This window comes from Xylocopa sonorina, chromosome 1 (genome assembly GCF_050948175.1).
Source record: "Xylocopa sonorina isolate GNS202 chromosome 1, iyXylSono1_principal, whole genome shotgun sequence".
Classification (NCBI taxonomy): Eukaryota; Metazoa; Arthropoda; class Insecta; order Hymenoptera; family Apidae; genus Xylocopa; species Xylocopa sonorina.
The window spans coordinates 1,121,030-1,133,450 of record NC_135193.1 but is presented as its reverse complement, the minus strand read 5'-3'; the positions used below and the strand labels follow the sequence as shown (position 1 = coordinate 1,133,450).

At 37.8% G+C, this 12,421-nt stretch overlaps 1 protein-coding gene across 3 annotated transcripts; it reads left to right on the top strand.

Moving 5' to 3' along the window:
• Nucleotides 1-469: 469 nt before the first annotated feature.
• LOC143431497 (uncharacterized) lies at nt 470-12,421 on the top strand. 3 transcript variants are annotated; one of them, XR_013102710.1, is made up of 7 exons: nt 470-938; nt 1,022-1,715; nt 1,790-1,928; nt 2,056-2,174; nt 6,256-6,350; nt 8,021-9,215; nt 12,370-12,421. XR_013102710.1 is itself a non-coding variant. In XM_076908286.1 (7 exons), the coding sequence occupies exons 1-7, from the start codon at nt 928-930 to the stop codon at nt 9,099-9,101; spliced, it is 1,890 nt and encodes a 629-aa protein (XP_076764401.1). In that variant the 5' UTR covers nt 470-927; the 3' UTR covers nt 9,102-9,365. The 3 variants fall into 3 exon arrangements, 2 of the variants coding, with proteins under 2 accessions (XP_076764401.1, XP_076764388.1); XM_076908286.1 differs by lacking the exon at nt 12,370-12,421 and having other exon boundaries at nt 8,021-8,128; nt 8,378-9,365; XM_076908273.1 differs by lacking the exon at nt 12,370-12,421 and having other exon boundaries at nt 8,021-9,365.

Here is a 12,421-nt window from a genome sequence, read left to right as displayed (position 1 = left end):
GAAACGTTTAATGTACAAATGTACGATTAATAATTACAAGATTGGTATTTTTTCACATTTCATAATCATAGGATACAATTAATTTATAACTTTACAATGTTCTAAATATAGGCAGAAGCATTTACAAAAATTAAGAATAAGTCCCAGTTACAATCAGCATTTATCTATACAGATATGTACAAATCAAGATCAATGTCGAAAAGTATAATAAACAGGCGTGACAAGTTGTACTTTTGCTTACTGTTTTGATTAATGATAAATAATTAGATTGAAATTATTGAGAGCAATATCAACGTATCGAACGTTTCTCATTGCCACTTAAACAGTACGATATATGAAAGTTACGTTATTTTAGTAATAGTAATAATAATAATAATAATAATAATAATAATAATAATAATAATAATAATAATAATAATAATAATAATAATATAAGTTGAAAGTTAATAAATTAACGTTCAATTTTGGTTCCGCGCGTCAAATTGACCCAAAAGCGCGCGAAGGTTAACCGAACCGCAACCGTGCGTGACAGTAATCGTAAATATTTCCCATTACAATTCACGGTAAGATGCCCGTAACGATTAAAAATCAGTTCCCGCGGTGTCATCGTGCAAATAAACAGTTTTTGCGGTCAAGGAAATGGTAGGGATCGACACAACCAATCAGCCGCAAAGTGATAACGACCGATTCTGAATAGAGCATAGAGCGGCTCGGATCGGCTGTTTACCGTCCGTATTTACTGTTACCGTACGACTCGTGTTGTAACGCGAATTACTGCACTCGAGCTCTCCACGAATCGAAACATCTGGGTATTTCAGTGTACGCGCCACTGTTAGATATTCTGTTCGAGTCACTCCATGTCACGTACATCGCAAGTGTTGATCTACGACTAACCTCCGACACGGTGTGTAGATCGTCTATGTGAAAATGGATAAGAGGTAAGACGCAACGTTCACTCTCTTCCCCTACGGGATTTTTACGTTCGATTGATATTGTTTCTTCAATTTCGATCGGCTTTTAGTAAATTGGACACGTCGAAATCAGGTTACCGCGAAGATGTTTCCAGTCATTCCAAGAAGAGCAAGAAACGATCGAGTAAGAGGAGCAGTGTTCTTGGTTCGTGGATGAACAGCCTGCAAAATAATCAAAATAACGACATGGTTCCTGGAATGGATTATCAGCAACTTTTGTGGCAGTCTAACGTGCAGCAGAATTTCCCCAACAATGGACAGCGCCTCTTCACTACAACATCTGACCCGAGCATGTGCGGCTACGCACAGATGCCCATGACTTATACCATGGAACCAGTTTCACTGCCAACCATGTACAGGTTATATCAGCCAGTGCCATTTTCTGGTATCAGAACTGTCCATGGTAGACCCAGGAGAAATTGCAATCAAAATAATACTATGAACTTGGGTATTAACTCTATGGGCAATGGTTACACCAGTTTACAGGAGAATGGAGTGGAGTCTCCTGTGCATATTAATTATCAGAATGGAGATTACGCAAGTTTACCATCCACTGCTAATAAGAACAGTGAAATGAATGGCGATGAGTTGAATTCAGAACATCGGAGGTATTCGGATCCTGGCCTTGGATCTGCAGAGGCTCCGATTCATACTCAGAGTGAGGATTCTGATAGCATAGAGAGTGGAAGCTCTATTACTACAATTGGACGTAGTAATAAGCTCGTTTTGTCTCTTATCGAACAGGTAGGTTCATTTTTTTTTTGCCTAGGCTATAAAACTTTGTGATAATGTTATTAATTGTGTGGTTTTGCCTTTAGATGACAGAATTGAAAAAGAGCAATAGTCAATTGTTTAAAGAGTTAAACGAAACAAAATCTGAATTAGGGGGAATGAAGGCTAAACTAGCACAGTGTAAATATAGTAGTTCTTCGGATTATCAACCAGGAATGTTGTCAGGTATACGAAAGTTATTATTAGAATCATTGAATTTTACTGTTCTACTACTACTTTACTTTTTTGATTAATTTCATAATGCGATGAATTGTGATTCATAATCGAACATAAACAATGTTAATTGTTCCAGATTTCATTCGTGAAATTAGGCAAGCCAATAAGACATGCGAGGAAGAACTAGTTTCAAAAGTAAAATGCATGGTGGAGGAAAAGCTAAACCAAAGGTCGTTGGAAGTAACTAACTTAAATGTACGTATTATAAACCAATTTTATTTGAGTCTTTTTTTATACTGACTCAACAAAAGCGTAATCTTTCTTACATATATTCTGACATTACACCACTATGATTTTTAACATTTTAAATCAAATTTATTTGTTTCTGTAAATCTTAAATCGACATTGCTGTCTATCAGACTGTTTTAAAATCTTTCTTAATTATTTTTTGAATGTCGTGCGCCAGTGATTCACTTTGTTATTCAAAAGCTTGACTCATAGTTGTCATTGCCTCTCATGAAGGTTTTCCATAGCAAATGAAATGTTTCATCTTGTCACAGTAATTTTCTTGTTTACCACTCATGCATAGAAAAGTTTTGTTTCTCTGAGGAGAGATTGAGATATTTGTGGTACTAGATTTTATATTTGTACGAAATTAAAAATCTTTTTAAGTGTAGATAAGAATAAAAATAAAAATATAGTTTTTGATGGATTTGGAGTTTTGACAAATTTTTAAATGAAGAATTTTGAATTTCCTCCAGTGAAGAGTAGAACTTAGGTTCTTTTTATAAAGTCAGGGCTACACTTGAATTCTATAAAAAGTAATAATGAAATAGAAATTTTATCAGGCCAGCATAATGCGAGCAATTTCTAGTTAACAGAAATTTAAACGCGAAAAGATTTGTTTAGTGAAAGAAGAGCAGGAAGAATAGAAGTTTAGCGGATAGAAAACGTGGGAATGGAAAACAAAGCGCTTAGTGGGAAAAAGAGCTCTCTTTCTCTTTCTTTCTCGACTTTGCCAGTTAGGCTACAGTAATGTGCCGCTTTCGACCAACGCTTTCGGCATTTCCACGATGTGGTCATGGACATATTGTTTGCGTAGCATTCGTACGTTCTGTTTGATTAGGACGGCCAGGTGATCTCCGCTTCCCCACCTCTCGCCTTCCTCCCCCTTTTTCCCGTTCCTTACAATTTCCCTCCCTCGATTATCATCCGCATGCGAATTTTCATCGATCAAGTTTGTCCGCACACGCTTCCGGGGACTCCCTTTTCCCTTTTTTGTTCGACTATTTATATGTGTTTACATTGGAATTTTTATATAGTGCTCGTTAAATAAACGCTCTCCTCCGTTTTCGCGATATTTATGTCGACTGTCTGGCTTGATACTAGCAGGAAGAATAACTAGAGTACATTCATATTCATGCTTTGCGAAGAGTTAGCAATCCAAGGGAATAATTCATGCTTAAATAAGTAGCTCCTTGTGTGCTGGTACAATTTTTCACAGGGAACTGTTTAATGGTGGTCTTACGCTGAAGCGGGTCAAAAAGTTATTTATTGTTCCTGGGAAAGCATTTAATTTTACTCCATATCAGAATCTGAATCGCTATTCTTGTTTAATTAATTGTCTGCTAAACAGTAAGGAGATCTGGAAATGGGAAACAATGCACCGCTTGAAGTTTGCTATGTAAAGAACATAATTGAAGAAGTTTTCATTAATTATAGAAGAATATCTATTGCAGTTTCATTTTTTATTCATACGTCTTTAAAAAATGATACAAGTAAATACAAGGCAACTGTACTTTATATCATATGAGAAGCTATAGAAAATTTTCGAAAATAAAACAGTGTGAAATTATAGAATATACAGAGAAGTTTGGAATCAGTCATTTTGATTGCTTTAGTAGTTCTAGTGGTAAATTCGTGTAACATAATGGAGCCCAAAGCTCACTTCGCTGTACTTTATATCTAATTACTAAACTGCTGAATGACATTACTCATTTTTATGTCAAAAAAGAAGTATCAATTACTCCATAAACATTCAGATAAAATGAATTTATCATGAATAACGAGGTGTGAACCATTTGAGACTGTTTGCCTCACCACGATCAAGTAGGTTTTATTACACTTTCTAAAAGGAATATATTTTTCAAACCGTTCTAAAAAAAGGTGTGCGGTATTAAATAATTATTGTTCAGCATCGCTAATCTATACAGAACTGGTTAGATTGTATTTCCGCGCTGTCGTGACTCGAAAACGACCGACTTCATCCCCTAATTGGTTACCCCACCGAGTCAAAGGCAGCTTCTCGATAAAACTTGGCTGACACCGGAGAACCTAATGTAGACGTAATACGAAATATCCGTGACGCTTTGGTAAAAATGATTAAGTTTCACATGAGGGTGGCACCTATCGTGGCAAGGGGGAAGGACAGAGAGGAAGGACGTTCTCCCCCGTGCGTACGGGTCGCGGCAGAGGGACGCGGAAGGGTGAAGGATGAGGCACTTAGCGGCTGTCACGGCCTCTCCCTTAGCCTCTTTCCTTTCCCTCTTTCCTCTCCCGTCTTCTCGGGTTTCAACCATCCATTAGCCTCATCAGCCGAAGCGATGGCCGCCCCTGCGCCATGCTTGTTTCGCCACGGCGCGTTGCCAGTCTCCGTAATTGAACCTTCGGGACCTTCCACTTTCGAGCATGTAAATTTCTGTCCAAGCGCGTAGCGTTTCGACGCGTGGAAATGCGGACCAAGTGACCGTCGCGACGGGACCACTTGTGTTCCTCGCGCCTTTTGCGATTTCGCTGATATTGGGTACGTTTACAAGCAGTGACCATTTCATTTCCGGAATGCATCTATAAAAATATATTTTCCAATTTATACACTAATCCTGCTTAGAAATAGTTCGATTTAAATTTCGGATTTGTGGATTGAAAGAGCTCCTTCCTTAAAGTTTCCATTTTTGAATTTTCCATTTTCTTTCTAACAGAATCTTTTCAATGATCTTGAAACTTGTTTCCTGGAATAAGCTTTTTTATCACGTTATCTTAGGCTTCACACAATCTTCGTCCTTTCTGTGCCTTCATTAATTTTGGGCATAGCTAGAAGCTACATGTAGCTGAGTGAGAGTTGGATTAATAGTCAAGATGATCTAATTAGATGGTTGACTTTAGGTCAGAAAGTCTCTCACGAGGAACTCATTTTCATGTTACAGTTCTCACCAAGTGTGCCACAACGTAATCTTAATTATTTCCATAACCATGCATATTATTTCATTTAATTAGTGTGTTACGATATTGGCGAGTACAAGTTACAGATAATTGTAACGAAGCAAATTTATTAATCAGAATAGAATCGTGCATTCTCAATTATAAATCAGCTATTTGGAAAGTACGTCAAATAGCCAATTAATGCCGTGTGTTGAAATATATTATCATTCTACAATATCATTTTGATGTATCAAATATTTAGATATTCGTCGATAAAAAGAACCTCTAAGTATTTAGAATTTTACCTTCGAGATATTTAATTATAATTAAAATCACATTAATTAACTCTCATACAGAATGTATCAGATTTATTATACTTTTATGTATTTATTTCGTTTCCATTTACAATACTTCAACTCTGAATTATTATAATTTTTCAAAATTAATTACCAAAGCAAATCAAATTTACGTGAGATTTACACGAGAAGACGTTTATATAGAGTATTAAATTTTAGAACTTCATGTAATTTTTTGGTAGAAAGCGAAACACAGTACTCAATTGGAGTTATGTAAAATTTGATCGGTGTAAAGGACTGTACTAGTCACTGAGTGAGCTGGGAAAGAATTAATAGTAGGTATAATTTTGTGATAAAGGTAACTAAAAATTGATAATACGTACAATTTCGAAATAAAATTCAGCAACTGAGAATCTATAGTATAATTTTAAAGTAATGAGAGGAACAATTGAAGTTCCAAAAATATAACGCCTCTTCCATAATTATTCTTGTTAACTGCGCACTCCGCGGAATCGCTCACGGGCAAAGAGTGCTAAGCCAGTAAAACGTTATCTCGTGAAAAATTGCAGGTTACTATGTAAATTGTTTGATTTCTTTTGAAACGAGCCGAGCCATCTTATCTGCACGTCGGATATTATTGTCTCCCTTATCTTTTATCTTTATCTTCGTTTTCTTTCGACGAGATGAAACTTCGCGTGGAACGTTGGACAAAATCTTAGCCAACCGTCCTTCCCAAAATTCAAATTAAATCTCCGTTATTAAAAATCTCTCGTTTCCCGACCAGATCGTTGTAAATTAAAATTGCGAATGATAAAAGTTCTCGTTCCTTTCTTTCTTTCCAGAATCAAATAATGAAATTAACGGAGGAGAAAGAGGAAAGCGATAGGAGAATCGCGAAGCTAGAAGAGGAAGTAACTCTGTTAAAGTTGAACGTAAAGTGAGTACCCATTTATTATAATTTTGCATAGTTGTTGAACACTCTTCTAACAAGCTTCGACTACTTTATCTCTAACTCTTTCTGTTTCTGTCGATATACATTGTCTCGTGAACCATTTCATCCACGATTCTTCGTCTTGCACTGGGCACAACTGATTTCATGTGATTCCGTAAATTATCGTTGGAATTATGTAAAATATTTTTGATCCAAAGGAACACGCGTGATTCATATTAATTTGTTATTTCGTAAAGTGCAATCAAGAGTGACGGGTGTCGAGATTCGTGGAAAAATCGTATTGTTTGTAAATATTTATTTTTACGTATGGATTGAACGGGAAGATGTTTCGGTTTTTATCCGAGTATTTGCTGTAATATATGTATTTACTTTTATTTATTACACGTGTTTCGCTGGATTCTTTTTTTTTTTTTCGACAGGGATTGTATAAACTGTTAACACTTTTCGTTAGAAATGGTATTTTCACACTTTCTGTTTATCCCGCTTTATTTTTCCTTTTATGCCGTTTTTCTGTAGCCTGGCAATAGGAGAAAAGTTGTGATACTTTTTACAATGGCAATAGAAGGGAGAATTGTCATTTTTATTTCCAGTTTCAATAATATTCATTGCTCCAATATATTTTTCTGCCTAACACGTTGCGGAAACCTTTCTACTTATATTTAACTCGTTCTGGGGAATCCTAACATTGTTACTGATTATTTAATTTCATCAGCCATGGATTTCATGGAACTGACTATTTTTTTCAAATAGTACACAAACATTTAACATTAAAAAAATCTAATCAAACCAGAAAATTACTGTTAACGCGTAGCAATTTTTTTAACATCAACTTTCGAAGGTTTACATATATTTACCATTAATAATCTAAATTAAATATTAGGAAAGTAGTTTACTTTAATAAATGAAGTCGGTTAAAGTATGCTTCTAGATCTGTTCGTTTGAGAACTTCCAAGCAATTGACTATTGAAAAATTATTGATGCATATTGCAAAATTTCCCTCTTAACAGTATTACATTGTTATCCAGGTACAACCGCAATGACATCCTTCCATTTCCACTCAAACCTATTCAAACCATTGTGCTTTCTGCAAACTGCATTTTAACCTCTCCAACAGATACTTACCACTGTATAAATAACCATTTCAAACCACGGAAAATAACTCAGTACTAAAACTCTACTCATAAACTTCTCACATATACGAAACTTAACCCTTTCTTACTGAGGACAACAAACATTAAACAAGTGTAAGCTACTATAACCTAAATATTAATATTATATCAAGAGATGGCAAAGTCATAGCAAAGTCAAATACCCCAAAAACTTCATATTCATTTAATATTATTAATACTAAACATTCAATATTATTAATACTTCGATTCGATTCTGAAGTCCGACTAGTCATCAAAGGGTTAAAAGGAACGCATCCAAGTACTAAAAGCACGTTCTTTGAACTTCCTAGAAAAAAAAACTATTCTCCGCATGTCATGGACCATACATATACAGCATGTTAAAGAACCATCCGTACAGGCATAATCTCCATAGAAACATAAAACATGAAACACAAAAATGATAGTCGAGTAGTAGAGACGTTTGCGATCTTCGGGAGCTGACATTGTATATAAACTGGTGGTACTTGTGTGTTGATTGGCACATAGCAACGAAGGCCGCGAGATTGCCGCGTTCGAGGAGGAGACGTTGGCGCTGCGACGGGAGCTGCAGGAGGCCCGGGCGTCGAAGTGCCAGGGCGAGAATCACGTGGCAAAGTGCGTAAACGCAACATCAGTCACGTCTGTTGCTACTTTCGATACTACGCAATCCTACGTAACCAGCACCCCCGTGCGTACCGTTCTATCCGACGCCTCTAGCCCGATCCCAGCACCGCCATCATCGATATCCTCGTTCTCATCCCTGCCCAGACAGTTCACCTCGTTACTGCGTTCCCGAACCGCGGAGCTGGCTCACCATTTCGTCACGGACAAGTCATCGAACGTTTATAGAAACGCTGATTGTAGCAGCCCGACATTTACGGATGCTTCGTGGACCATGGACGAGCAGGGGCCGGTGTCTATCAGCGCGAATCAATCGTCCATTGCGGAGACGAACAGCCTGGACCATCAGGATGCTACCTTCGAAGAAAATTGTAGCATCACCGGCTCGGAAGTCTCTTTCGACAACAAGATAACGGAGAACTCTGACCAACAGAAAGAACTACTTCTAGAAGACAGTAGCGAGGCAGAAGACATCAAGAAAGACAAAGAGAAAAACATTTTATCGCGGGACGAGACCAAAATGGATTCCATCGTGGAAAATGAGTCGGGACCGGATCATGCAACGATGTCCTCGAGCGTGTCCGAGAAGAACCAACTGAGGTCTATCAAGAAGGACGAAGATTTGTTACGCGGACATCATCAGAGGGCAGGCTCAAAGAAGTCCAGAAAGAAGAAGGGTAGCTGCCAGTCGAAGCGGTCGTTCAGCGAGGCGGACAAGATGGCCGCTGGGAGGAACGAAGTGGCGACTGGCGATGTCCGGAGAACGGTGAGCGAGGACGAGGATCGGGGTCGTCTCGATGCTGATGACGTCGCCGATGAAACGAGCCGAGCCATCACCGAGATCCCGGAAGTGACCGTAGTCGGTGGTGGCTCCTTCGTGCGGAAAGATCTCTGCTCGACGAGAATCCTGACCTCCAGAGTCCTGACAGCACCTTCACGCGCCACCTACACCACTGCCTACATTTAGGCTACGTACGCGCGGGGCCCCTGCGATACCAAACGCGAGCCGACGGTCGCCGTTGAGCAAAGGGGGCTTCAAGGGCTTGCTAGAGGCTACTACTATGTACATGTCGAATAGCACGTAGGTCTATCCGTTGATCCACTCTGGTCCCTTCTCTGACACTTCTCTTGTTTTTGTACTCAGAGCTGTCCAGTTTTTCTTCCGCTCTTCTTCCTTTCTACGTGGACACACTTCGCGCGATTCTGCCTTGACACATTGGGGACTGGGAACTCTGCGCGACGTTTCCCTTATGATCCACCCATGATTGAATACTAATGCAGTTGTCATTCAGAAAATGTGCATACATTTCGATACAACATTTTAATGGAAGATTTGTATTTAAGTGGACGGTTTTGAAAGTACCTTATGTCACTTGCCATTTTTATATTTTTGGGGTAGAGAAAATGAAACGACATGTCTCGCAATCGGTCCACAATGTGTTAAGCTCTTCGAATGAGCTTTCGCTTGGTTCACGATGATGGTGTAGGTGTTCAGTTTTCAATATGGGTGGACTTTTATTGGGAGGATCAGTCGGTGGTTATTTGATGAATAGTGATCGCCTAAAGAGTTTTTTGAATGTCTGATAAATATTTGTAAAGAATGTGTTTAACGTACTTTATCTTACTTGTTCATGACAATTATATAAATGAATTTTTTAAGATCTGCCAAAAGATCTGAACGTAGGCTGTAGTTTTTATCATTTTAATACTACAATACAAGGGAAATATTTAGACTTTTTTATAATAAGAAAAGGAATGCTATCAAATTAAAGGTGGGAATAAAATTTAGATCAAGAAGGAAAGTGTGAACCAGGTATAAGGTTGTTCGAAGAACAAACTGCATTTTTCTTAAATGGCTTTTCAGAGGTATGAGAAGAGTATTCGGAAAAAATCTTTGTTTCCAGTTTTATGCAATTATTTATCCACGTTTGTGTTTTTGAGATCTATTTTGTGGACTCTTCTACTACTTACACTGTACAGTTTCAATGTCCCCAGGGTAAAATTGAAAGAAACTAGTAGATCCAATGTTGAACATTCTTGGCCAACAATTTCATATAAAAGATATGGTATGCTGTTTGTTTTAATATTTTTAAGTTCTCTCAGTTTTACTTGTGATAGCTGTAATTAATTAGACGTAAGACGCGTGTATATTTAAACAGTGTAAATTATGTCCACGTTGGCATGGCTTTGCAGCTTATGTAGCATGCGTTTAATCTTCGAATTATTATTTCTTTTTATTTATTTATTTTTTTTGTGTCGAGTGTAGATTGCGCGTGTTTTAAGCCTGTATCATGTTTTTACTTTAATTCGCGCGTTGTATATAAGTCTCCGAACTTTTCAACTGGTTCAATTTTTTTTATTATCGAGTTAGACAACTATTTTTTAGATCAACTTAAAAATATTTTATTATATTTTTATATAATTTCTCTTTAAAACATATTCACGTTTTAACTTATGGAAGTAAGTCATCTGTTCGGTTGGTTGTAAAATGATGTTAGGGATTTTTATTTAATAGCATAAATTCAAAATTTGTTTTTAAATGTAGAATTTAATTTAATATTACTGTAAGTGATATTCTAGAAGAAAAATACGCTTCTTATGCCCGTAAGATTATCTTCGATTAATTCACATTGACTGATTGTTTAGCAATACAACACTTTTCAACCTATTCGATGATGCCAGTTAAAGAGTTCTACTACTGCCCTAAACATGTTTATTTTATCGTCTAGTATTAAACAACATCATCTACTGTCATGCTCAGTTTAAACGTTCCAACTCTCGTGCTTTGCATCAACAGAATTATCTGTGAAACGATTATGTTTGCAGAGTTCTAAAAATTATAACAGTGCATTCTATCTTTGCTTAAAAAGGCGAAGAACCACGTAGAACGGCAAGTATTAAGAAAACAAGTCTCGAGAAAAGAGAAAAGAGAAATCGATAGATAGGACATTTCAACCAAGCAAGCCAGTGCATGCAACGATGTCCCTCGTTTCTCCATCGCAGTGAATAAAAATAAAAAATAAAGCATTTCCTCGGAGGTGGTCGACGTGATCGAAAGAATCAACGTATCATTATTGACTATACCAGTTGTACCTTGCTGTTTCGTTCGAATATCATAAAAGTCGCGGTGTGTACAGTTTAAACAAGTAGAGTCAATTTTTATCTTTCGATCCCGTCCGTTCGGTGGGAACGCAACGACAGGCCGCTTGCCCGCGTCCTTTCGTTTTTCCATCTCCGTTCCTTTGCATCGAGCTTGCGCGAGAGCACGGCAATTGAATAAATGATCAAATATTATATTAATTTAATGTTTTCAAGCCCAGCTCCCGCGCGGTGCGTGTTTGCGAGAGCGCGCGCGCGCGTAAAATTGATATTTTTCTGTCTTTTACAATTTCCGCGGCAAACAGTCGGCGTGAAATCCCCGTCAGCGGCAAACAACAAATTAATTCGTTTGAACAGTTGCCGTGGCTGTTTATTGTTGGTAAACGCATTTAACACTGCTGACTGCGAAGAAACCCGCTCGATTCGGGAACGGACCCCCTAATTCGTCTAAGATTCCGATTGTGTGTGTTATGTGTGTCGTATACAGGTGCTTATTGAAGAAAGATTTGGAAGTTTTCGGGTAGATGGTGTGTAGTGCGCTAAGGGAACGGTAGGTTGAAGATATTAGTAAACGGGGGTTGACAAAGCAAACCTGTTCGAAGTAGTAAACGATTTTTAATTCTCTGAACACCAGTTTCTTTTCTTTTTTAATTATCAGTTCAATAAATTTCTGCCGAAAATTCACAAAAACTTCAAAGAACGAACTGATAAAGAAGGATCTGTCTTAGCAATAGTAGGAAATACTTATTTACACATATCACACCCAATGAAATTGCAGTAAAATATCAAACTTGTATCTATAGTGTATATTTATAAAACAATTTTATTTAACTACACCTTGCAAAAAATACCTTACAAACATATTTCCGCTTGAAGCGTACTCTACGTATCCGCCAACACACCCCATAGAATGTTGCTCGAAACGCTATTGAATAGGGGAGATCCGCGAGTGACCGGGTTTGGTCGTATGTATTCTTTTTCTTGTTCTTATAGCTGGCAGCATGGCTTTTGGTTTCTGACCTTCCCGTTGCTTTTGCCGCTTCTAAAGAAAGCATTACAAAGGTTTCGTTGGGTCGAATAGCGGATGATAGATGCGGGAGAACGCATGTAACGTGACTTGTCTCGTCATTTGTCAGATTGGAGAAGCTACTGGGCATACTGCATAATAAGATGATCGGCACCGCCGAC